At 43.4% G+C, this 23,404-nt stretch overlaps 1 protein-coding gene across 4 annotated transcripts in view; it reads right to left on the reverse strand.

Annotated features, from left to right (window-relative positions):
* Positions 1 to 23,404, reverse strand: part of ADAMTS17 (ADAM metallopeptidase with thrombospondin type 1 motif 17) — a 166,475-nt gene that overhangs the window by 103,936 nt on the left and 39,135 nt on the right. For all 4 annotated transcript variants that reach the window (XM_042039414.1, XM_042039415.1, XM_042039417.1 and 1 more), the window contains exon 8: positions 2,577 to 2,682. In XM_042039414.1, the coding sequence (XP_041895348.1) occupies positions 2,577 to 2,682 (106 nt within the window). The remainder of the gene's footprint in view (positions 1 to 2,576; positions 2,683 to 23,404) is intronic.

Genomic DNA, 23,404 nt, shown 5'->3' on the forward strand with positions numbered 1-23,404 from the left:
CACTTTTTCCAAAGTCCACATCAGAAACTATCTGTGAATGCCAAACTGGGCTTGTGATCTCCACAGACATTTGTTAGTCTTAAGGAAAGAATAATAAATCTCAGCTTTTCTACACTCATAAGGAAATAAGACTTCAATAAAGCTCAAAATTATGGCTCTCCAAAATTTATATTTTTGCCAATATGGATGTAGTTTTGATTGGATTTTGTTTTAAATTAAGAAACTTGCACCTAGTTTTCCTTGGTTTTCATTTTTAAAGCCCATCAGCTATTCTTTGTGTTCATGTCTGCAATGGGTTTCCTTACATTTCACTCAAAACCTCTGAGTTCATAAGTAAAGTCTGCAAAGAATTCTTCTATTTGCACAAGACATGCTGAAACAGGATTGCTCAGAGCATCTTACTGCAGTTCAACACCAGAAGGCCTGACACCTTGTACAGTCAATGAAAAGATTCCTGCTGGCCTCCAGAAAGGCACCATTCAACTGGCCAGAGGTTGAGATGAGCAGCCAGGCCACTGGTGGGTGACCGCACAGTGGGATGATTGTAATACTCAGGTTGGGGGGAGACAGACATGGCATTCCCCCCCCCCCCCCCCGTTTTGATTTGGCAACACTGGGGGTTGATTATGCTGCTGGAGGCAAGGCAGAGGGGGAAGAAGGGTTTGCCCCAATGTGTGACAGAGAATTGCAACTCCTTGTGAAACAGGATAACCTGGAACATGTCCCCAAACACCTGTGGCAGCAGAATCCTCCCAACAGCTTCTACAACCTTCAGCTGGAGCCTTCCTGGCTCCTGCGCCCTCCAAGAACAGCATTACCCAGATACCTTGGGTCCCTAAGCTGGCCCTTACAGACCCCCACACCCCTTCAGTTCTCCTGAAATAGTTTACCAAGATGAAGGCAAAGAAAGAAAACTGGCAGAGGAAAGACATTATGGTCTTACCAGCAAAACTGCCCTCAGAAAAGGAAATGGAGTTCGCAATTTTCTGCACAGATGGGGAGCTGTATCCAAGGGCATTACATCCCCTATTTATGATGGGGATTTTTTTTGCAAAGCATTATTAGAAAGAAGCTTGTCAGCTCTGCTGAGAAACTTGGCAAACACCAGGGCAGACCAGTCTCACTCTTTCACACAGCTGGATTTTTTGCAGCTCAAGTATTTTTCCCTCTTGCTCTTGGCCCATCCAAAGATGAGTGCTGAATTTTCCTTAGCATTACCCACAGGTTAGTTTGTTATTAAATTTAGGCTCAGTTTAACATCTTGGCATGTAATTTAAATAAAACCAAAGCCAAATGTCCTTTTCTGCTGCAACCACCCTCAGTTTGGCTCAGCTGCCTTTGGTGTCACTGGAGGGTGAACAGGAGATTCATTTTTGGTAGGTAACCTAAATACCCTCCATGCAACTTCGAAATACATTGCCATAAAGCAATTATTTGTCATGGAATGAGATTGGCCAGAACCTCAACATGCTCCATTGGCTCTGACTTAGCTGTGAAATACTTCTTACTGTAGGAAAGGAAGATACACCAGACACATGAGCTGTAGGAAGGGTGCAGACAAAACTCAGGCACAACTTCTTACGACAGGAACAAAGATGGATTTCCTTCTGAGGCTGAAGGAAGGAGTGCTTGAAAATCCCACAGGCACAGTCCTGCCCCCTGTATAACTTTGTTCCTGGTCTAATTCTGTACCTTCCACAGTCTGTGACACTGCAACCAAAGTGATGTCAATGGATAGGGGAAAAAGCTCATAAGGATTATGAGTAAGTGCTTGTGACACTGGGTCCTGAGAGCAGGGAATGTGGAGCTGACCTTTGGTTAACTCATTATCTGCACTAAGAGGATGCAGCTGACTCTTCCAGTCAATTTTGTTTTCTTCTGCCCACAGGATATTTATAGGCAGCTTTAAATAGCCTCCAAAGTCACCTGCAGAAAGTACCCAGTAATCTCCTTGTGCAAATTTCTGTCTGACTAGGACTTATCACGTTCTTTCCTGCTTTTTCCAGTGTGTTCAAAGTGTGTTACTTAGGTGTGATTGAGCTGATAAATCAAGTTATAGGATTTCTTTCTGTTGATCAAGTAATTCTGCTTAAGGGCATTTCCAAAATACTGATGTTTACCCTTTCAGTCACAGCAGATTACTTCACATGCAGAGATGAAACCACTACCAAGCTATTTAACTATTAAAGTCCTTGACACAGACGCCTGAACTTCAGAGAAAACTTGGCAAGTTTAAAGATTTTGAAGCAGATGTTAGTTTTGTGGACCTATTCTACACAGTAAAGAAAAGCAGAATTTGTCTCTATTACTGTCCCTCATTTAAGAGAATGAAGCCTCTTCGTGCTACTCAGAATCAGAACAGAGAGCTGAAAACAGGGGAAGATCGACTAGAAAGATTTATGTCTGCTAAAACGGGTATTTACATAAGCCTCCTGAAAATTAAGTTATGTATCAATGTGCTGCACTTATGAAATCGTAACAAACACGCCACACTAGTAATTGCACTTGTCTGGCCTTAAAGGAAAGTATCCTACAGTGGCATAAGTAAAGAAGGAAACAGAAGGACAAGTTCTTACTTGTGCCCAAGTTCATGTGCAATTGTGAATGCCAGATTGAGACCGTTGTCTTCAGCAAGAACACACTTTCTCTTGGCACTGCAGACACCTCCTAGGTAAGCAATTCCTGCAACAAAACCACAGAGAATGTTCCCATCAAAACCAGTGAAACAGCTCATTCATTCAAAACATACAGCAGTAACACCCAAAGTGATGAAAAATGCAACCAGAATGAAAAATATTAGAGCAGTTTCCATACAAAATCATCTGAGTAGTTTCTTCATCATCCTAGTGGAGAATCAGTCCAGAGTTTTGTCAGACAGGAAATAAGTAAAACACACTCACTTTCACTACTTTCATTGGAAAATGTATTTCACTGTCTCAAAAATATATTTCACTGACCCAAAAATTCATCTAAACTTGTCTACTAATACCCTCTACTACAGCATTAGAAGATGCAGTGAAGGAGCCTGAACAAGCATTTAAATGGACCTCTCCTGATTTTCAGACTAAAGTCAGGGAGAAGAAATAATAAAGCAGAGACTGAAAAAAAATCTTACATTTTCCCTTATTTTAATACTTAAAAGAAAGCGAGAGCATCAGAGCCAGGAGAGCTGGCAAAGCGCTGATGGTGAGTCACAAAGCCAATGTAGGTGGCACAAGTCTCCTATGACTGAGTGGAATTCAGGATTTGATCCATGCAGTATTCTCCTGTTTGTGTGGGCACCACGAACGGTTTGATGCTGAGGCCAAAAAGGAATTCAAAAGTTACAGCATGAAGCCTCTGCTATGGAAAAACAATAGTCCTCATCTGCCCTTCCTGCAGCCAGACTGTCCCCTGCTGAAAGTGCCACCGCACTTGGGAATGCTGTGATGGCATCACAGGCCAGCTCAGGATATCACAGTGTACATACCTACTTGTATTTGTATTTACCAGCACTAAGGAAAGCATTTCCTCACTGCAGTACCATTTCCATGGAGGGATAGCTGCATGGAGCTGCCTCTAAGGAGCAGACCATGACCATGCAATGGAGTCATGATACCGGTTTTTCTTTTTTTTTCCTCTCAGAGTTGACAAAACTGTATTTATCAAGGTGCAAATGTAAAACTTTAGACCTGGAAGAAGTCCAGCTCTGTTTTTATGAGTTTTGACAACAATAAGGATGTGGATATTTGTTGCTAGCCAGGGGTGTTCTGGATGGAATGAAGGGATGGGCAACAGCATTTTACTTCAGCACCTGCAGCAAAGAGTGAAGGCAGAAGTCAGGCACTAGCACTTGCTTACTTTAAAAATGCTGACCATGAAAGGGCAGATTCATATCACACACACACAAAAAAAAAAAAGAGATCAAGATTTAAAATCAATGGCCATAAAAGGCTGGATTTCAGCACTTTTCTTGGACTGACTTGCATTTTACATGCAGAATAGTCCAAAGGATGTCAAAGAATTGCTCAGGAAGTAACAACCTTCTTTGAGAAAGATTTTTGAGATTGCAAACTCAGTCCACACCTGATGGCCCAATGAACGTGCCTCTTTTTGGTTAAACAGAAGCAAAAATTGAGTATTTGGGTCAGCTGAAAGACACTTCTATGGAATAGGGAGAGATATTTTGGTTCCCTTTCAGCAGTTTTCAGGCAGCAATGACCAGAGCAGGATTTTTACCACAAGTGTTTTATTCTTACTACTAAACCTGATTATTCCACCTTTATCTTCCATTAACCTGTGCCAATATCTCTCTCAGTTGTATCTGACACACGAGGTTTTAACTGAGGAGCAACAGTTGCAGTTCAGGCTCAAGGGTCAATCAGGCAAGTCAGTTTTGCTTGAAAGTATTCATGCCAAATGCCTCTTGAGAGATTTCATAAAATGAGGCTGGGTCTACGTTTACCATCATGGAGATGGAAGGGGGCAACATTCCCATTTTTGGGAGGTGTGGCGCAGCAAAACAGTTTAGAATTCTGCCAATATATTAAAATATGTCAAATACCAATTAAAATGTCAAGTACATTATCCCAAATAATAATTCTTCTGAAGTCTTTGTTTAGTGGCTCTAATCCCCACTGAACCTGGCAATGTATATCCACATCATTATTTGGCTTTTTCTCTGTGCTAAAACCCTCATCATTCAAAAGTGGAAAACTAATGATTAAGGACTTGTACATCCACCAGTGGTCAAAGAAGTAGTGACTGTGGCTCAGTTACAGACTCTTAGTCATCTATTTTTATTAGCTATTTTCAGTGCTTAATGTGAATCCTGTGTGGCCTTTTTATAATATCTGCAAAGATCAATCAAAAAAAATGTAGCCATTTAAAATTAGTTTATTATTACAGAAATGGACTGGGCAGAGAAACTCATAATCCTGGAAGAGCAGAAACCTTTGGAGTACATGGAATGAACTCAGTAAGAAGTCCAGCTCATGAACTGCTGAGTGCTTATTAATAAGAGTCATTCTGGAGCAGCAAGCCAGTTATAACAAATTGGTATCACATTTTAAGCCTGAAAAAGCTTGCCTTAAAAATGTTTTTGAAACACTTATTTTCTATTGAACTATTTCCTAAGATCATAATTTTCTTTTGGACCAATACATTTTAGCATTAATTCCTTTCATCAGAATATCAACAACAAATAAATTATTGATCTGCAAACATTCTCCAGTTCTTTAGTAAATATATCTGAACCACTAACATAAATGCAACTTTTTTGTAACCCAGTACAATGATCCACATAACTGATAGGCGGAGAAAAATATACCTTTAACCAACAACAACAGTAGCACAATGCATTAACATGATTTATTTCTTCATTGGGATGAATGGAAACTGTTGTTTGCCTCTTAAACTTCCAGATTTTTATCTAAGCCTTTCGAGTCTGCAGAACTGGAATAAAAACTTCACGAACTCAGATACATTTGTGAAAATCCTGGCGTGACGTGGCTCTACCAGGCTGGGAAGAATATAAGAGGAAATGCTTTTATTTGGTAATTTTGCTTCTGGCCCTGTCTGTGAGACAGGTGCGTGTGTGTGAAAATGAAAAATAGGGAAGGAAGCTGAACTGGAATTTTTGTTCGTTTATTTTTTAAAAAAACCCCACACTTCTCATGTACCTCTGCAAATATACAGACAGTGGCTTTCTTTAGGGGAAAAACTCCTTATCTTTCAGATACACTGTCAGCAATTACCACAAATCTATTTTTAATATACAAAAAAAGGTCAAGCAGGAGCATCAGTGGAAGAGGGAAAGGAGAGCCAATTACTATTTTTACTATTACCAAGCTCGAGGGTTTTTTCCTTTCTCTCCTGAGAAATTACATAATTACAGCCCATAACTTCTGTGCTTGGGCTTGGACACGCAGAGCTATCTGCACTTCTACGGCAAACCCTGGGACACAGGCAACTGTGTAAACTCACATTTATCCAAAAACTTGTCATACATAAACAGTTTGCAGCTGTTTGCCTTCCTGCCAGCTAATGAGCCCTCCACCAGCAGTATCTCCAAGGGGAATGATCCCATCTATCCCACCAGCCCGGCGAGGCATGAGGATATTACACACTTGCCACATGGATGGCCAAAGCTGGGAGAAGACAAGTCCTGGTGCTTGGGTTCCCTTTTTGTCCTACTCCAAACACCTGGGGCTTCCTCCTGACGGGCTCTGGAGCATTCACTCAGCAAGTGGTTTGTCCAGGTACTCCAGCTTTCAACTCTTTAATGTCTTGTTTTCATTGCACTCCTAATACTTTAATCTCTTCTTTTGCCAACCACCTCTGGATACAGAACTTTTACTTGATTAAAACTTGGCTTGCTCTCCTCCTGCTCAATGTATTTGCTGCTGGGAAGGGAGCCAAACTCCAAGTCCTGAAGTCTGCTTGGCACAGACAGAGACTCCCTGCATATCCACATGCTCAGAGCAAACCTCCCATTCCCCATCATTACTAGTTTGGTGTTGAGCTGATGTTTTTCTCATTCTCCCACGATTTTCGATTTGTGCAGCTCACACATTGCCATCAATTACATTCCTGTAGCCTCTCTTAACATCCTACACAAGTAAAATCAGGAAACCCTGAAGTGATTCATGCTCTGCCTTTCCATTCAATGGCTATGATATGTTTGACAGAGATGCCCTGCCTGTATTTACACATCAAGTCAGTCACCAAGGGAATCTTTCAGTGCTTGTGATACTTAAAATGAAAATACTTTTCCCTTTCTATAAAGCCTACATAGAAAAGGTTCCAAAACTTAAGAAACATTAAAGAAGAAGAAACCCACTAAACTGCCTCCAAGATAGGTACTAACACTGTTCTACAGCTGAATAAACAGAGGTCTCAAGAGTCAGTGGTATCCAGGTAAAAAAGAACTGTATCCATGGAAGGGCCCTCTGCAGCATGTACAACACAGACAGGCTAAGGCTGTCACCACTGAGCCTCCGGGTCCAAGTCTGGTTTATAGGGATCATCCAGAAAAGCGAACAGGGTGAGCTGTTCCTTCATTTTATGAGAATGTCCTAAATCAAAGCCGGACACGCAATTTTAGTGGCACAGATTAATTTGGCTTAATGCTAGACAGTCATCCAAGATGCCAATTTCTGTTAATCTTGCAGTAACAACATGGTTTCCATTAGAGTTTAATATTCATGTATGGAAACTGTTTTCCTTAGCAATAATTTTCATTGTTACTGCATTTAACAAAATCCACACTGGAAACAACACACTTGTCATGAACCACAAGTACGGAAATTACAGAGCAACCATCCAGTGCACAAGACACAGCTACGATCAGGTAGGAAAACAAGTTAATAATCACACCAGTGCAAGTCACAATATTTGGAACTCAAGTATTTATACAGGAAGAGATTCTGATGTCACAGACCAGCTGATGGAAGCCACCATGACTCCTGAGACGAGGCACCAGATCCCGACTTTCTGTACCTGGCCAACTCGTTGCAAATGTGCCCATCACCACAGAATCCTCTTCTCCTTTGGAGAATATAGCCTGTCCTGAATTTCAACATGACCCCCGTAAAACTCTGTTCACCGTAACCTGCAGGGATGCAGCACAACTTTCCCCAGAACTCAGACCACAGTCCTGTAGTGCCCAATAAAATAACTTCTTCCTCTGAAAACACTGTCATTTCCAGGGTACACAAGTGCTATCAGAATCCCAAAAGCCCAGCAAAAAAAACAAACAGCTGAAACACAAAGTGTAGTTATTTTCTGAATCTCTTGATTTTAGTTACACTCACCCTGAAGGACTAACAAATCAAACCTCTCCCTGATATTCACAGCACTAGCTGATGTTTCTGGAGCTCACAATGATAAACTCCTCAGAACACAAGGTCCTTATAGCACAAATGAGTGAAACGTTCAATACCTTTGGCAGGAGATACTTTTCTGATTATTGGGAATAACTAGAGATACTTGGCATTGAATATTGATACGACACCCACGGGTCTAATAAGCAGCCCTGGATAACATTTCACAACACCAGGGCTCTAGCTGAACGAGCCAGATTCAACCACATGCCTTAATCTTTGCGAAAGGACTGTGATTCAGGCAGAAACACCCAAATTTTAGCTATGGCACCACTGCAGCTCAACCCTTCTCAGAACTTCTCAGTCAACCCTTTCATCTCACACTGGAGCCCAGGCAGGAGTGCACCACCCCCTTTCCAAACAAATTACCTGACACCTAAACCAGCTGCCCTCCTCAGTACCTTCCCGATAAAAATGCCTTTGTGAGGCCAGACCTCTTCATGTCTGTAAACCTGCAGAGGCAGCAAGATTTAATCATTAGAGCTTAAAGGAGTGCTTTTGCTATCTTCCTTTTCTCTGTTTAATGACCCTGCAGGACAGCAATTAATGGAACACGTGGACTCCCCTCCCCAGCACAGCCAACCCTCAGCTTTACCTTTCAGCCTTTCTGCAGAGCTTTTATGTTTCATGGGAACCCTCTGGTGGTTTTCCAAGTTTAATGGATGAATCATTTATCTGCTCCTTTACCAACCTGCCCACACACAGACATTCCCCAAGATGGCAAGAGCTTTATTCTAGCGTTATTTGCATTGGGTTTACACTCTGCTAATTCACTGATTCAGGCAGAGGGGGCTGCCCAGACAGTGGAAAAACCTTAAGAGATCGAGACCTCTCCTGGATTTAGGGATAACTGTCCTCACCCACACCAGCAAAAGCTGCTTCAGATACCAAATGCAAGTGAGATAAGAAAGCTGAGAGATATTCTAACACATTTTTTGGCTGAGAAGACCCTTTAACCAAGGCCTTCAAAAACATTATTTATGCTGCATTATAAGAGCAGAAAACCTTTGGAAACCTTCAGAGGTTTGGCACAGGCATCTCTGAAACCACATTCCTTTCCAATGCCGTTCACCAGGATTTGTGATCACAAACACAAATATTCACCACACTGACCATACCTGAGGAGAGGTATGGTGTTCACTGGATTTCAGAGAAAGCTGGAAAGCACACTGCTCAGCCTCATGGAGCAGATATCCATTAGGAGCGACACAGGTACCAGTGATCTTGCCTTGGAGCAGGAGAATGCACTAAAAGCCCACCTGAAGTTCTTTCCAGCCCTGTTTTCCTAAGCTTTTATGATAAAACACGAGGATCTAAGACCTCAGCAAAGCAGGAGATAAAAGAAATTCCCTGTCTCTTTGACATCTGCTCTTTGTTCAGCGTGACATCCTCCATGCCATTAATGACTCCTCCCTTTCAGCAAACCATCACTTCCCTGGATGACAGCACATTAATAAATCCTCTCCATCCAACAAGACATGAGGAGTGCCTTAATTAACTGGAGCAGAGGAAGCAGGGTATCATCTCCATGTTTACTCTACTTTGATATGCTAACAGCCACATTCCAGAGAGCTTCTCCCCAACACTCCCCAGAGCCCGGGCTGCTGCTGAATGCAGATCTCAAACACAGCTCTTTCCTGCAATCCTATTTCTCTAGTTAAATATGGAGTTTGGGATATTCAGTCCAAATCAGACCATCATTCCTGAATGCTGATTCCCAAATCCAGGCAGCTAATTCATCATCTGTTTATAGACATCACTGCCTGGTGCTGAAAGTCTACATGCTCACACACACAGATGGAATTACATGGGCTTGATTACTCAAAGTAAGATATATTAGGACAGCTGTTAAGAGGAAAGGCAGCGGAAGAGCTGGCCAGGTGGATCTGAGAGAGGGATTCCAGTTGGGGATTGGACTGGATTGGACTGGATGAGTGATGGGAAGAATACAGAAGCATGGCATAATTCAAATTCAGTGAACAAGGCAGAAGGAGAAATGGGAAGAGATTAGGGAGTGAGAAGAGACAGAAAAATAGCAAATGGAGATAATATGGGTTTTCCAGAAGGCTTCAGGAAAGGTGACTTTGATCTCATAGGCAGCAGGGAGTCACTTCTGAGGGAGACAGGGGTCAAGGAGGGCAGGAGATAAGATCAGAAGGGAAGATGAGCTCCCTGAGAATGTCTGTGTGTACTTACTGCTGGAGAAGAATGGACCTCCAGCCCTGGGCCCTCAGCCTCCAGTCTCCGGCATCATGGGTTCACTTGAGGAATTACTGAACAAGTCTGAGGGCATGGAATAATTCAGGCAGGGATGTGTGGGCAAAACCTGGCACTGAGCATAATGGAGGGACAGCTGTTGGAACTGGTATAGAAACAAGGGATGGAAATCAGCGAGATACAAGACAATGAGAGGAAAATACACAGGCACAGGGGACAAGGTTGTTCAGGGATATCTCACACCAGAAAGGAATCAGATATGGCAGAAGTCAGCAGAGATCTGATGCTTCTGAAAGGCTACAGGAACATGTGACTGAGAACTCAAAGAAAACATTGCCAACAACTGTGAAACCAAGCTGCAAACCAGGATTTGGATCCTGGCCCTCAAAAGTCACCTCTGCCTGGGGCTCAAAGGCATTTGGATTTGAATATCTTGTGTTGGACTCGTTGTGTTCAGTGGGGGAACCTGCAAGTCCTTTCTACAGACTGCTGTAGAGCTAAGCAGGATCTTCCCTTCCCACATCCATGGAAACATCAGCACCACAATGCCCAAAGGCAGCAGCAGGACTCAGCACTGAATTCAGGGTTTGTGGAGCTGTGTGAGTGACTGTCTTTCACTGCAGTGGCTGCAGCACAGAGACACAGGGTAAAAATGACTCCACATCTCTCAACTGCTGGATGGCTCGACAAGAGGTGAGAGCTCCACCTGCTCCAGCTCTAAACAGCCTTTATGACTCTCACCCTTCCCTTTCCCAGATGTTATTAAAAATCAATATTTCAGTATTTTCATTTTGACCTGTCCGGTCTGGTGGAAGAGGCCTGAACTCAAGAGTTGCCTCAGTGTCCCCTAAGCTGCATCTTTCAGGAAATAAATACCTCACCAAAAAAAGAGAAAAATATAACAACTTCACCATCAGAAAGAAAAGTGCTTGAGGGCTCCCATGCCCCATTCCCACCGCTCTGCCACCTGCCTATGTCAGTCTGCCAACACCTGTCCTCAGGATGGATTCGCACCTGCATGTTACCATCTTCCAAGAGATGGAAAAGCAACCTTGGCACTGCATGCAATAGCTGCAGCTTTGAAAACTGTGTAAGGTTCCCAAACCATCTCTGGGGATATTTTCATCTTTCTTTTTCAGATGAGTTCTGCGACTTCCACTTTTGGATTTGTCAGTTTGTCCCTGCAACTCATCTGAGCCACCTGCTTCAACAGAGGGCCTGAATTCAGAGAGAAGGAAGAAAAATATCAAATCAGAGCCTTTCATGAGACTGCTAAACAAAGAAGAACATGGAATTCAGCAGCAGGGATCCTGGAGCCTTTAAATTCCTCACTATCTCCCTTCCAGAATGAAGAGACAAGGTCAGACTTGGCAATAAATCAGAAGAAATATTTGGAGTCTCTGTACCAAACAGCATCTGCTTTAAGAGCGAGCAGTCAGGGTCCAGCATTCAGTTCCAGTTTTTCCCTTCCTGTAGCTGCAAACACTAAGAATCTCATGAAGCTTTGCAAATAAATTAAAAGATTCTTTTAACAGTTCCAAGAGCTTTCCTGAGCCATGCCTACCTCACCCTGCTGTGGTGTTGGTCAGCGGTAGGTTCAAGAACAAGGATCTGTCCTGCAGTGGTTAAACAACGTTCAGTAATGTACAGTGAACAATATTTCAGTGTCTGGAGAGTGTCAGCCCAGTCTGCTGAATGTTTTGGAGATGGCTGAACACCTGTGCTGCTGATGAATGGCATTCTTCCACAGCTCCCCACTAAATTCTTTCCATGTTCTTACAGAATGACTAAGCAATCGTTACTCTCAAAACCTGAATGAATCTATACTTTTGAAACATGTTAAAATTTAAAGTGTATTTTATTTTTAGGTGCTGTTTGCATGTCAAAACTGTTCTCCTGGCAACATCAGAGCAGCTCAGGTGACCTGCGGGGAAGGCAGGCCAGCAAATGGGATGATGCACAGTAATCAAACTCCAAACAGATGCTTTTCCAAATTGCTCCTGTGGTACTTCTCATCTGCAGCTCCCACATCCTGACTTCCAGGGCTGCTGAAGCTCCTGCCTTCACTTTGGCAAGCTGCCAGCCAGCACTGATAAACTTATGTAGCAATTCCTGGTTCAGGCCTTCTGTTTTAATTCTTTGCTGAGTGCTGATCTAGCCCCACGGCCTGACTTGACAAGGCTGACAAACCCAGGGGCTGCACCTGATAAGGTTAATAGGGTTGAGTTACTCTGTTAAGTCAGAACTTGGGTTGAAAAGCTGGTCCTCAGCACCTCCACCCTGGCTGATACTTCTGCTGCCAGAGGTGGGGAGTGAAAATGATCCTTCCATGTCAGTGGGCAGTGACATGGCTCTGCTCCTCTCTTCACACACTACCAACAGTCAGCACATTTGTTTTGGCAGAGCACAACAGCATGGTGGAAAGGGAGGTGAAAATAAATTTAAAAAATCCCTAAACTTACTGCCAAATTAATGGCTTGATTTCCTAGAGATTACCACTTCCACTTGGGGCTCCTGATGTAAATGTGGGTGATGCAATCTTTCCCTCAGTGGCAGTATCAGAGGGAGAGGGCTCCTTCCTCTACTTAGTTTCCTAATTTTCAGAAAACTTCCGAAAGCCTAATATTTCTGAGCTTGATATCCTCAAATTTGATTCAAATTGGTCGATGGGTTTTAAAAATATTAGGGAACAACCATCACTGGGGGAGATAGACACAAGCACAAAGCACACACAAGGCACAGACACACTGACCAAACCAGGTTAAACTATTTGGGTTACTATCAACCCCAAGGGCCTCTCCTCTGGGTTCCCAAACAGAGAAACGGAGCTGTCCATCCTGGCTTCCACTCCCCAGGAAGGGAATGACCCACAGGGTAGTTTATGCCGACACAAACACATCACAGCATCAGCCTGACTGAAGAGAAGCAGTGGCTAATTTCAGAGGTAATGTGACTGGAGATATTTTTAGTATGTCCTGAATCTAGTTTTTTAAGTACCTCTCTCTCTAGACTACTCAAAAATAAAATGTCACCTTTAAAGCCACAGCAGCTACAGAGAAATTCTCGCTATGAAAAAGAGCAGCCTGAGCTTTTCTCACACTTAAAAAGAAATCTCTCATGTTCAAACTTGAGCTTCTGTGAAAGAAAACACAAATTTGGATGAATATCACTGAGCTCCTTGTGATGACTGACACCAGACAGAGAGTCCCTGGTGCCTCACAGACACAAGTCAAGGCACAGTCCCAGTCCTGAGGCCTTTATGGACTGAACTCAGAAGTGACAGCCCAAGAGGCTCACAGGGACAGCACCGACGTGTCACAGGATCCTGCAGGAGCCAGGGGACATTTTCATGCACATGTGTTCACATTACTGCTCCAGGGCTTTGTGCTGAAGTTCTCTCAACAAGGACAGAACTGCCTCTTCTAGTCCCACGTGTTTTTGCATAAAACACCCCCAGGACATGCAGGAGCTTCTCAATACCTGCCTGGGTGACACTTCCAGTTCTGAGCCAAATCAGTGTCTCCCTGACTGAGAACACTGTCCTGGTCTGCAGCATGGTTTGCAGGCTTTCCTCCCTGCCAAACCCCACTCAGGACGTGACTCCTGGAGGGAATTTGCAGCAGGAACAGCTGCACTTCCCAGCTACGCAGGTTGGGTATTTTTGAACCAGCCTGCCTGAGAGCCCAGTGGCAGTGGCCTGGCAACTGCCATGTAATGAGAAGTATTTCCCAACAAAGCCACCTGGTTAAAGATAACATAATCAGCACCCCACAGAACAAGCTGGATGTGTATTACAACTGCTCTAACAGTACCAGCTACCAAAATCACCACAGGCTTGATCAAAGTCTCACTGGAACCATAAATTATTACCCCTGTCTTTGGAAAAGGTGCATGAAATCATCTTTTACTCAGTTTCCACCCCCAGAAGGTTGGCCTTTGTCTTTTTTACTGAAGTGTAAAGCCAGAAAGCTTTATTTATCTCAGTGTTCAGATTATGCTGTGGCTCACAGACACCAGTGCATGGGTGGGTCTCCTGCACCTCTGTAAACACATCAGTGCATTGAACAAAATCCTGGCTACAGCAGTCAAGAGCTGGGGTTCTTCATCATGGGAAGAGCCAAATGCTCTCAGAATCCAGATCTTTTCTCTGAGCCAGCAGCATCACACCCTTCCCAGCTCCTCAGCTGCAGAGAGACAACCCAGAGAATGCCAACACAAGAGGGCTGTGCCAGGAACCTCTGCCCCTCACTTGGCTCCACAGAGGGAGAAGGGAAATGGGAAGATCCAAGTAAGACAGATAACCCATAGAAAGAAATCTGGGGCAAATCAGAGAACATCATGGAAGAAGGAATAAGATACCAGGAGGAAGAAACATGAAACTGAAACGTAGTTATCGGACTCTGGTGAGGCAACAGACATTGCTGAAAGGAAACTACAAAGCTTAGAACTTCAGTAGTCCTTAAGCAGCACTTTCGGGTTGCAGGATCCCAGGATTCCCTCAGGAAAGCATCTCCACTTCATATGCTACTGAAGTATGTGGTGCACAAAGTCAGGCAGGAACCACAGGAAAACCATCTGGAAGGACAGAGCAGCTCCAGTGAACAACGCTGCCCTTCTGAACTCCGAGTCAACAGACACTTGGAAGAGTCATCAAAGGGATTAGAAGGAGCCCCAATACTTCCCCAGGAGTCAGGACACCGGTTGAGAGAGCTGTAGTCAGGAATTTCATCCACTATTGGATCCAGACAAGACCAAGCTGGAGACAACATTTTCCTTCTGACTGACAGAGCCAGAAAAGCAAACAAACTGGAGCACGCAAGATAAGAAACATGAGTGCACAGGTTTCTTAAACAGATGTATAAAATATAAATTCTAAATAGAAATCTAACTTCAGTCTTCTATTTTCCTGTCATTTCAAGAACAACAAAGTCTGATTAGACTGATGGACTAGTTTTCAATAAATAAAAACATCAACACAGAGTTTCCTAACTCACTGGCCAGTCTTTTTACAAGTAACTGCAGTGTTTACACTGTTTGTCTGCTACAGCACAAATATTGCTGTACATGCTGGAGCTTGATGGATGATATTACTAAAACCAACAAGCAGATCCTTAGCAGAACATTCATGTGTACCCAGCAGTCCAGTTATGGCCAGGCAGAGCCTCAGTGCAAACAGCTCAGGCAAAGCAGCCACACAAAAATGTATGACACAACCACACAAAACCAACAAATGCCTTCAACCTGCTGACTGCTCATGACCACCAACCAAAGTAGGAATACAAGGCTAATTCCAAGCTAAGCAAACACAGAAATCCTTCACATTCTACAAATCATGCTGAAAGAGTACAGGAGGAGAAAGATATTTGATGGGTTGAGTTTAGGGGTTTTACTATTATTATTTTGGTAATTTCAATGTATTTCTATCAGCTGATCTAAAAGGAAAAAAGAGTTGTCAAACTAATCCAGACAAAAATCTTGCAGATTATAGGATTCTGAACCTGAAATTTGAAAACCTATATAGCAGAACCCTTGTGTCCAAATAAAATTCCAAGGAATTCCACTTCTGTTCTAGGGACAGTTTATACACAAATACACACACACAAATGTATGCATACACACCCCTCAGAGAAAATTATGCTAAAATTTCACTATCTGTGGTCACCTTCCTATCTAAATTGGCAAGAACTTGATGAAGAAACCCCAGTATTTTCTACAAGGAAGATCTGGTCAAATCCACACATGTAAAATTCAAAGTACCCTGCCATGCATTTAGAGACACTAATTTATTTCCAGAATGTGTCTGTGCATTCTTGGGTCAGCTCAAAATTTCATCACCTTCCCCACAGCACCTGCCATTAATATTTCCAGCCATGGAATGAGCTTGTAGTGGATCACAGCTGGCTGGAGCACACTCCCTACTGCATTTTCAGCACACTGGTAAACACAAAACATTTTCAGTGTCTGGTAAACACAGGGAACATTTTCAGTGGTGCAAAGTACTGTTACATACCCAATTCCTCTTTGCATTATGCAGAGCACTATCCCAGCTGAAAAGCCCGGAGTTTGTGCTGAGGCAGTGGGAGAATTGTTAAATAAAACCCAACAACATTCCAAGGATTTAAAGCGACTTTCAGTCTATTGAGTGCACTTGGTGTAGCAAAATCCTGCCAGGACCAGACACACTGCAAAACGGGTTAGGTATAATACCAGGTCATGTTACCAGATGATTAACCAAAGCTGGGAAAAAAACAGTTCAAATGAAAAAAAAAATCAGTACAGGTCAAACCCCCTTTTTGGGGAGGGGGGGAAGGTTTTATGCACACTTCCCAGTGTGGTTTTCTAGGTTATCACCAGTAAAATCTCATCTCTACATTATTTAAAATGCGCTCTCGAAATTGCATTTACTCTTGGCAGCTGCAAGACAAAAGAAATGTAAAAGTACAGTAGGCAACTGTCCTTCATTTCCTTCCTTTACTCTTACATATCCTGTGTGCAACTGGAATGCTTCTTTTTGATTATCCAGTGGAGCAAACACTACAATGAATGCAATCATGCCTTATTACCCTACATGTCTGTAGCCTATTGCACAGCTAAGTACAGATGTTTTTACACAGCTTGGTTTTTTAGCTACAGGGTCTGTAAAACAATAGGAATGATCTGAAATGTTTTCAAGCCAGCAAAGGATAAAGGCACTGTAAAGCAGTCAACTGGATAAAAGCCATCTATGTCTGACAGGAGAAGAAAAACCTCAGAGGTTTCTCAATTATAAACATGTCAGCTTTCTGCAAGTGCTGCAGTCTGCAGCAAACTGACCAGGAATGTGTAAACAGAGGGGAAAATAAGGACCCAGGAGTGGAAAGAAGGAACACAAACCTCTGGCCTGTTGAAGGGTTTAACCACTATTTTACTGACCTGAAGAACTGGCTGGTGCCCAAGGAAGTGGAGCTGCCTCTGGTAGCCTTGCTTGTAGCTGGGGGTTGGGCTGAGATTCAGCCTGCAGCCAGCTCTGTCCTTGGGCTTGTCCCTTCCCATCTCCAGGCTTCACTCCCCCACCAGCACCATGGGGATCACAGTTCTGATCTCTTTGGTAAAGAGCTTTGGATTTTACTGAGGAAAAGCCCTGTTTACAAATTTATTTCTCTCTCCTCTCAATACATTCTTTTTTTACAAATAAAATACAATGCAAAACCCCCTCAATGTATTGTTTCATGGCACGGGTCTGTCGGGAGGGAACTGGGAATTAATGGGTAAGGCGCCGGGCTGGAAATCAGGATGTGCAAAATCATTCCATGTTCTTGGATGAGAACCAGTGAGAAATGGTTTTTATGAGTCCCATCTTCCCCAGTCCACCTGGCCTGAAGCGTGTCATAGCAGAAAATCCTGCTTTCTGCTGCAGAGAGCCTGGGATTGGCATTCCCAGCCCAGAGGGGTTATTTATAGAGCACTGACAGCAGGTCTGACACTGTGGAAAACAAACACTATTTATCTTTCCATAACCTTTTATAATAAAAGGGGAAGGAAGAAGCAGGGTGAGCTGTGAAAGCAGAACTGATGATTTTATTTGTTTTATGATCATTCTGATGAGAATCCCCCTGAGAAACAAACCCTCAGCAAGGGGAAGTGATGGAGCTGGAGTGTGAAGCAGTGCAGCAAGCACGGAAAATCTCCATTTACATGGATGAGGGAAGAGACAACAGCAGAAATACTACAAACCCCAAAAGACATTAATGGTTGTCCACAGACCAAATATAACGAGCTTGTTCTGCTCGTGTCTGCCTCAAAGGCTTCTCAGCCTCGCTCACACAGTAGCCAGGAGCAGTTCCAGAGCTTTTCCTGACAGTTGTTTGGCAGTGTGGGCTTAGCTGGACAACAGTTAGGCTCCTGCTTCTCTATTTGCAAACACAATGACCCCTGTCCGAGATAAACAGAAGAGGTTTCTTTAAATCATCATTAAATGTTGCTTAGCCATAAGCAAAGCCTTGGTTCTCAAGCAGTGTCCCACAAATCTTCTCTAATTTAGAAAACAATTGAGGCACAAAGCTGTCTAGGACATAAAACTATAATTCAGAAGTTCTAGCAAAGTGTATTCAGGAGAACCAAAACCCTAAGAACTGCCTGTCACACAAAAGGAAATACTAAAATAATATACTTCTGATTGTTTTTTCTCCATGCCAGCATGAAAAATGTAGTGAATTGCTTCTGAAGGACACCATCCTCTAAATTCACTGGGAATTGTTAGTTAAAACAGTCATAACAAGTCCTTTTCCCCTAGAAAAGTGACTGCATGCCAAAGCCCCAGACACAGGAAGAGGGTGAGGGGTAAAAAGATGGGGAAAGGAACATCTCATGCAGGTATCTGCCCTTTAAGCTATGAGACCAAAATTCCCAGGTGCTTTGTGTACATGTCTATATAATTTCACACAGACAGAAATGGCCCTGGAGTGGAACGCAGGACGTGTTTGCACCTGCACCAGTCAAGCTGCACAATGATTTAGCACATAAAGTGATTTACGAGATGGAGTTAAAATGAAAGAATAAAATCAGAGCATCAGAATAAATATCAGCAAAGTCATGGCAAATATTTTCCCTCATGACTTATTCCTTTTAACAAAGGCAGCAGAAAGGAGATTATTTACCCACCAGTTAGAGACTAGGCTAGGATTTGGGCTGGAGTCCTGGATTCCTGATGGGAAAGGACCATAGTTCTGGAAGCCAGCGAGTTTTCTGAAGAAAGCCGGGCTGGATGGGGCTGGAGCAACCTGGTCTAGTAGAAAATGTCCCATGGCAGAGGGTTGGAGTGAGCTGGGCTTTAATGGGCCCAAACCATTTTAGAGTTCTATAACTCTATGAAGATACATTTCACTCAAACAGTAATCAGCACCACCCTGTATAATGCTGAGATGTGATGGCCTGGAGAATATTTGCTCAGTAATATCTTGCCCAGTAAAGTACTATGGGTTCTTTCCACAGCATTTTAGACAGTTGTCCACCAGCACTTACCAAAACACATCCCCATGAACCATTAATAAAACCATGGGAGAAGGTGAAGCTTTCAAGCTAAAATCAGCTTAAACATCCTGCACCAGCTTTGGGGTGAGCCACAACAAAGACAAAAGCTCTGTCAAAGTCTAAGGGTCAGGAGGGAGCAATCAACAAGAAAAGCAAGATTTAGGATGGGCAGAGTACACACTAGCATACACAAGCAGGGTGGGAAGTTGATGGGAAGATTTTGGACACGCTGCCCTACAGCTGAAAACGACTATGAACATATTTCAGCATGCCAGCTTAAATATCTATAAGCATTCATTACCAATAGCAGTTTGATGGAGGACACAAAAGGCCAGGTACAGAGCAGGAAGTGTGTTATTCCTCCCTGCTGACAGTGTTTAGTTCCAGCTCCCTGAGAACAAGCTTCAAACACACACCACACTGCAAGGCCACTGTTTTATCTGCTGGGATGGGTGAGGATGACAGACAGACAGATAAATAATGGGAAAATAAAAGGGCCTGAAACACATTTTGAGGCTGCAAAAGGAGAATGATGTATGGAGGAGAACTAATGAGGAACTGCTGGAGGTTTAATGAAGACTAAAGTGGAGTAAACGTAGGGAAATTCCATGACCTCGGTGGGCATGTCCTGCGGTCTGAGTGACAGAAAACAGACTCTCCAGGGCCTCTGGGAACAGCAGCCTCTGGGTGTTCAGGCCCAGCTGAACAAAGAGAACACGAAGGAGCAAAACTGAGCAAGAGCTCCTATGAGCTCTGAACTAACCCCAAAGAGAACCAGGGGAAAAGGAAAGGGAAGGGAGTCAATCATGAGAGCAACTGAGGGTCTACGAGACCTCAGTACTGGGAACTGGAAACATATGGGAGAGGGAACAATGACAAACATAGAGAAAACCTGTAACTAATCCTCCCTCTACTAAACACTTGCATTTGTTTTAATTACCCAAGTTAATTCTTTCACCCAAGACATCAGAGAGAAAATGAAAAAAGTTGAGTTTACTGTAAGTTGACAGCACTCACAGATTGATAAATTCCCAAAGAGAAGACTGATCAACCACCTAGTTTCTACAAAAAGTCCTTGCAACAGGACAATACGAGCTCCCAACTAAGGACATCACCTCGTGTTTGGCTACTGTGTCTTTTCCAGATAGATAGACATTTTTCAGCCAAGGAGATCAAGAATCCACCAGTGCCCTCAGTACATGGAATGAATAAAGACAAACCTAAACAAGACTCCTGAGCTGCAAAACAAACCCAAAGGCAAATGAAATTCAAATGCTCTACTTTCCTTAACAATAAAACCAGAATGTAAGCCTTTATAAGATGATAGGAGGGTTGCATGTCTCAGACAATGTCTAGAAACATGACCAGGATCCTGACCCCAGCGAAACCACCATCAAGATTCTGAGTCTGGTGTAAGCAGGATTTTCCTCTGGTCTTTACTGCACAGTGAGGCAGCCTGGCTGAAGCCACATCCCCAAAACAAGAAAAGGAAAAGCACATGCAGGACACTGAATGAGGCAGAGCAAGGGTTACAGCAGCAGGAATTCCCGATTACCTGAGGGGCTGTGCTTATCCCAGGGCTCCTATTGAGATTTATGCAATCTCATATTACACTCGCTTGGCACACAGATTTTTTGTGGGAATCTGAAAGAGGAGGGATTGCTAGCTGGTGAAAAGAAATTGGAAGGCTGTGGTGGGTAGGGTGGGGCCTGGGAGATGGTAGCAAGGAATATGCCCAATAGCATAGTTCAGCACTGTCTGGGTTGTGCAGCCCAGCATTTAATCCCAAGCAACCAAAAGGCAAGGGAAAAACTCTTCCACTGCACTGGACCACAGCTCCCTTTGGATTCCTAAAGCCAACAGCCTGACTCCATTGCCCTGCAGAGCCACAAGTGACAGAAATTTGCAGTGCTGTGAGGCCCCTTTCTTTCCCAAACACCAAATCAACTCAATGGTGTTTCTTTAAGGGACGTTTTAACCTCCAGTATGTTCATTTTAATGTATTAAGCTGTGTTTGGGTTTGGTCCGAAGGACAGTCCCAGCAAGGCTTTTGCTAAAGCCAGGCATTGCTGCTCTAATGAATTGTTTTAAGCAGCAGGTATTTCTATTTGTTCTGGCATCAAATAAAAACCCGCCCTGGAATATACAGAAACATTCAACATGAACCACTATGGAAAATGTTTTTAATGTGAGAATTCCTTTTCCACTCAGAGCAAACCAGCTAGTCTTTGCCCTTTCCTTGGGGATGAATTCTCTGTTGTGACACTGGTAGGGGACTGGAAACAAATACAACACAGGGAGGAAGATTTAAATGAACAGTACAGGCAGGATGACCAGAATTGTCTCCTGCTGTGGACAGGCCACCCAGATGTGGCAAATGGCCAAGGAAAAGATAAAAATGTCCCTTATTCAGGTGTTTTACATGGAATAAAAAAAGCCTACTTGGAGACACAGTCCCTCGTTTGCCAAACCTGGGCATATTTGGAAATGCTTTACTGCGATAAACAGCCAGGAGATGGGAACGTTTTTCTCGAAACACTGATTCACTGATTCTGTGGAAAGAGTCTGGAAAACTATGTTTCTCAATCACCTCACTCTGTTCTTGTTTTTCTCCAGGCAGCTATTCCTTCAGCTCAGCCTGCCCCTCTGCAGTACACACATTCTGCTTTCTTTTCCCCGACATCAAGCCACAGAGGAGCACGTGTGACCACAGCAGAGGTAAAGTCATTTTTAACCAGGGCAATTTAAGGATATTTAAGACACATTCTCATTTTCCATTTCCCAATTCCACACTGCCCCCAATTTTATTATTAGCTGAATACAGGGAAGCTTCAGCTTGGATCTGGGGTAACATGTACACCAAGGAATGAAGGCCAAGCTTTGCCCTGAAATATGCAGGATCATTCCTAACTAACCGTAAAGCTGCTTATTTGGCACTGGCAGTGGAAATATTGAACGAAAGGGGCATTCTCAATCTGCTTATGTCACAGAAAGGTTGGATTCTGACAGTGTGCAAGGCTCCAAGCTGCAGCCTGATATTAATAGTGAGACATTAAACTCGCAATTTGGCTGGCTCTGAGGCAGCTCCCTTGGAACACAGATTTTTCTGCAGGAAACGGCAGCTCTAGTTGGAGTCACAGCACAAGGGATGAGCCCAAAGCAGACTCTGGAATTTTGACTGGTGTGTGATGAGACTGTGTCACACAAAAAGAACCCTCCTGCTCAAACTGCAGAGTGTATCAGAGGTCCCACAGCAGAAGTTGTTGGAACACGACTGTTCCACACAGGAATATTGTTTTCCTTCCGTCCACCTCCTTTGGAATTCATCCATTCCCAGGCCTAACTTACCCAACCAAGTGGGGCAATGAGCATTAACAAACTATTTCTTACACAAACGTGGTTCTGTTCCGTGGTGCAGACAGTGGAGTATCACCCCACCAAGACATACCTACACATTTTCCCCATTTTTGAGCTTGTTTCTGCAATTATGTAACCTTCCACACTACCCTGGCAGCCGGGCCAAGAAAATTTGAACCAAGTCCCCAGAGCAACTGGTTTCAGTGAGGGACCCCTGCCAGAATACAAATACAAACCTCCTGCTGCTGTTTCTCGCTGTGTCTGCATGGCAGGCAAAGATTCCAGACAGGTTTTTCAATATGGATCTTTCAGAGCACAAATGAACACCTCTTAGGAGCCATTTAAACTTCGTAATCCCACTTCCGAACAACAGCTGGGGCTCAAGGCTTCCACCAGGGGAAGTTTTGCTTCCTTATTTCTCACAATGTAAAGAAAATCAAGGCACTGTCACTGAAAATAACATTACCTACAGCACTCTGAGTCCTCTTATTTCAGTACATAAAATCCAACAGATTTCTTACAGTCTCTTGAACATGTCCAAGCAACATTAGATTCTGGACTTGTATTGCATCACACCCCAAGAACACCACACTCTTTATAGGAGACCTCCCTAAGCCATGCAATCTCCTGTAGCTTTGCACTCAAAATCCTCATTTCACAGAGGTAGACAGAAGCATTCAGAATGCAAGTGACTTGCCAAATGTCACACAATGAGTCAGTGCCAGAGCTGGGAATAGAAATCAGGAGTCTAAGAGTCCAGATACTCTGCCTTATATAGAGCAGCAGCCTGGTTTAGGAGAGAGGCTGCTTGCTGAATTTACAGAATGGCAGCACTGGCATTGTAAGGGCCAACCTCAGCCATAAGCAGGTGTAGAAACACACATGCATCTGCTGAGATCATGTTCTTCATCCATTCAAGTGTAAAGCAAGAAATGAAAGCAAGTTGCTGAGAACTTTGG

The sequence above is a fragment of the Corvus kubaryi genome, unplaced genomic scaffold, assembly GCF_017639235.1.
Source record: "Corvus kubaryi isolate FWS band 111438036 unplaced genomic scaffold, C.kubaryi_AGA036_p1.0 37394, whole genome shotgun sequence".
In the NCBI taxonomy this organism is placed as follows: domain Eukaryota; kingdom Metazoa; phylum Chordata; class Aves; order Passeriformes; family Corvidae; genus Corvus; species Corvus kubaryi.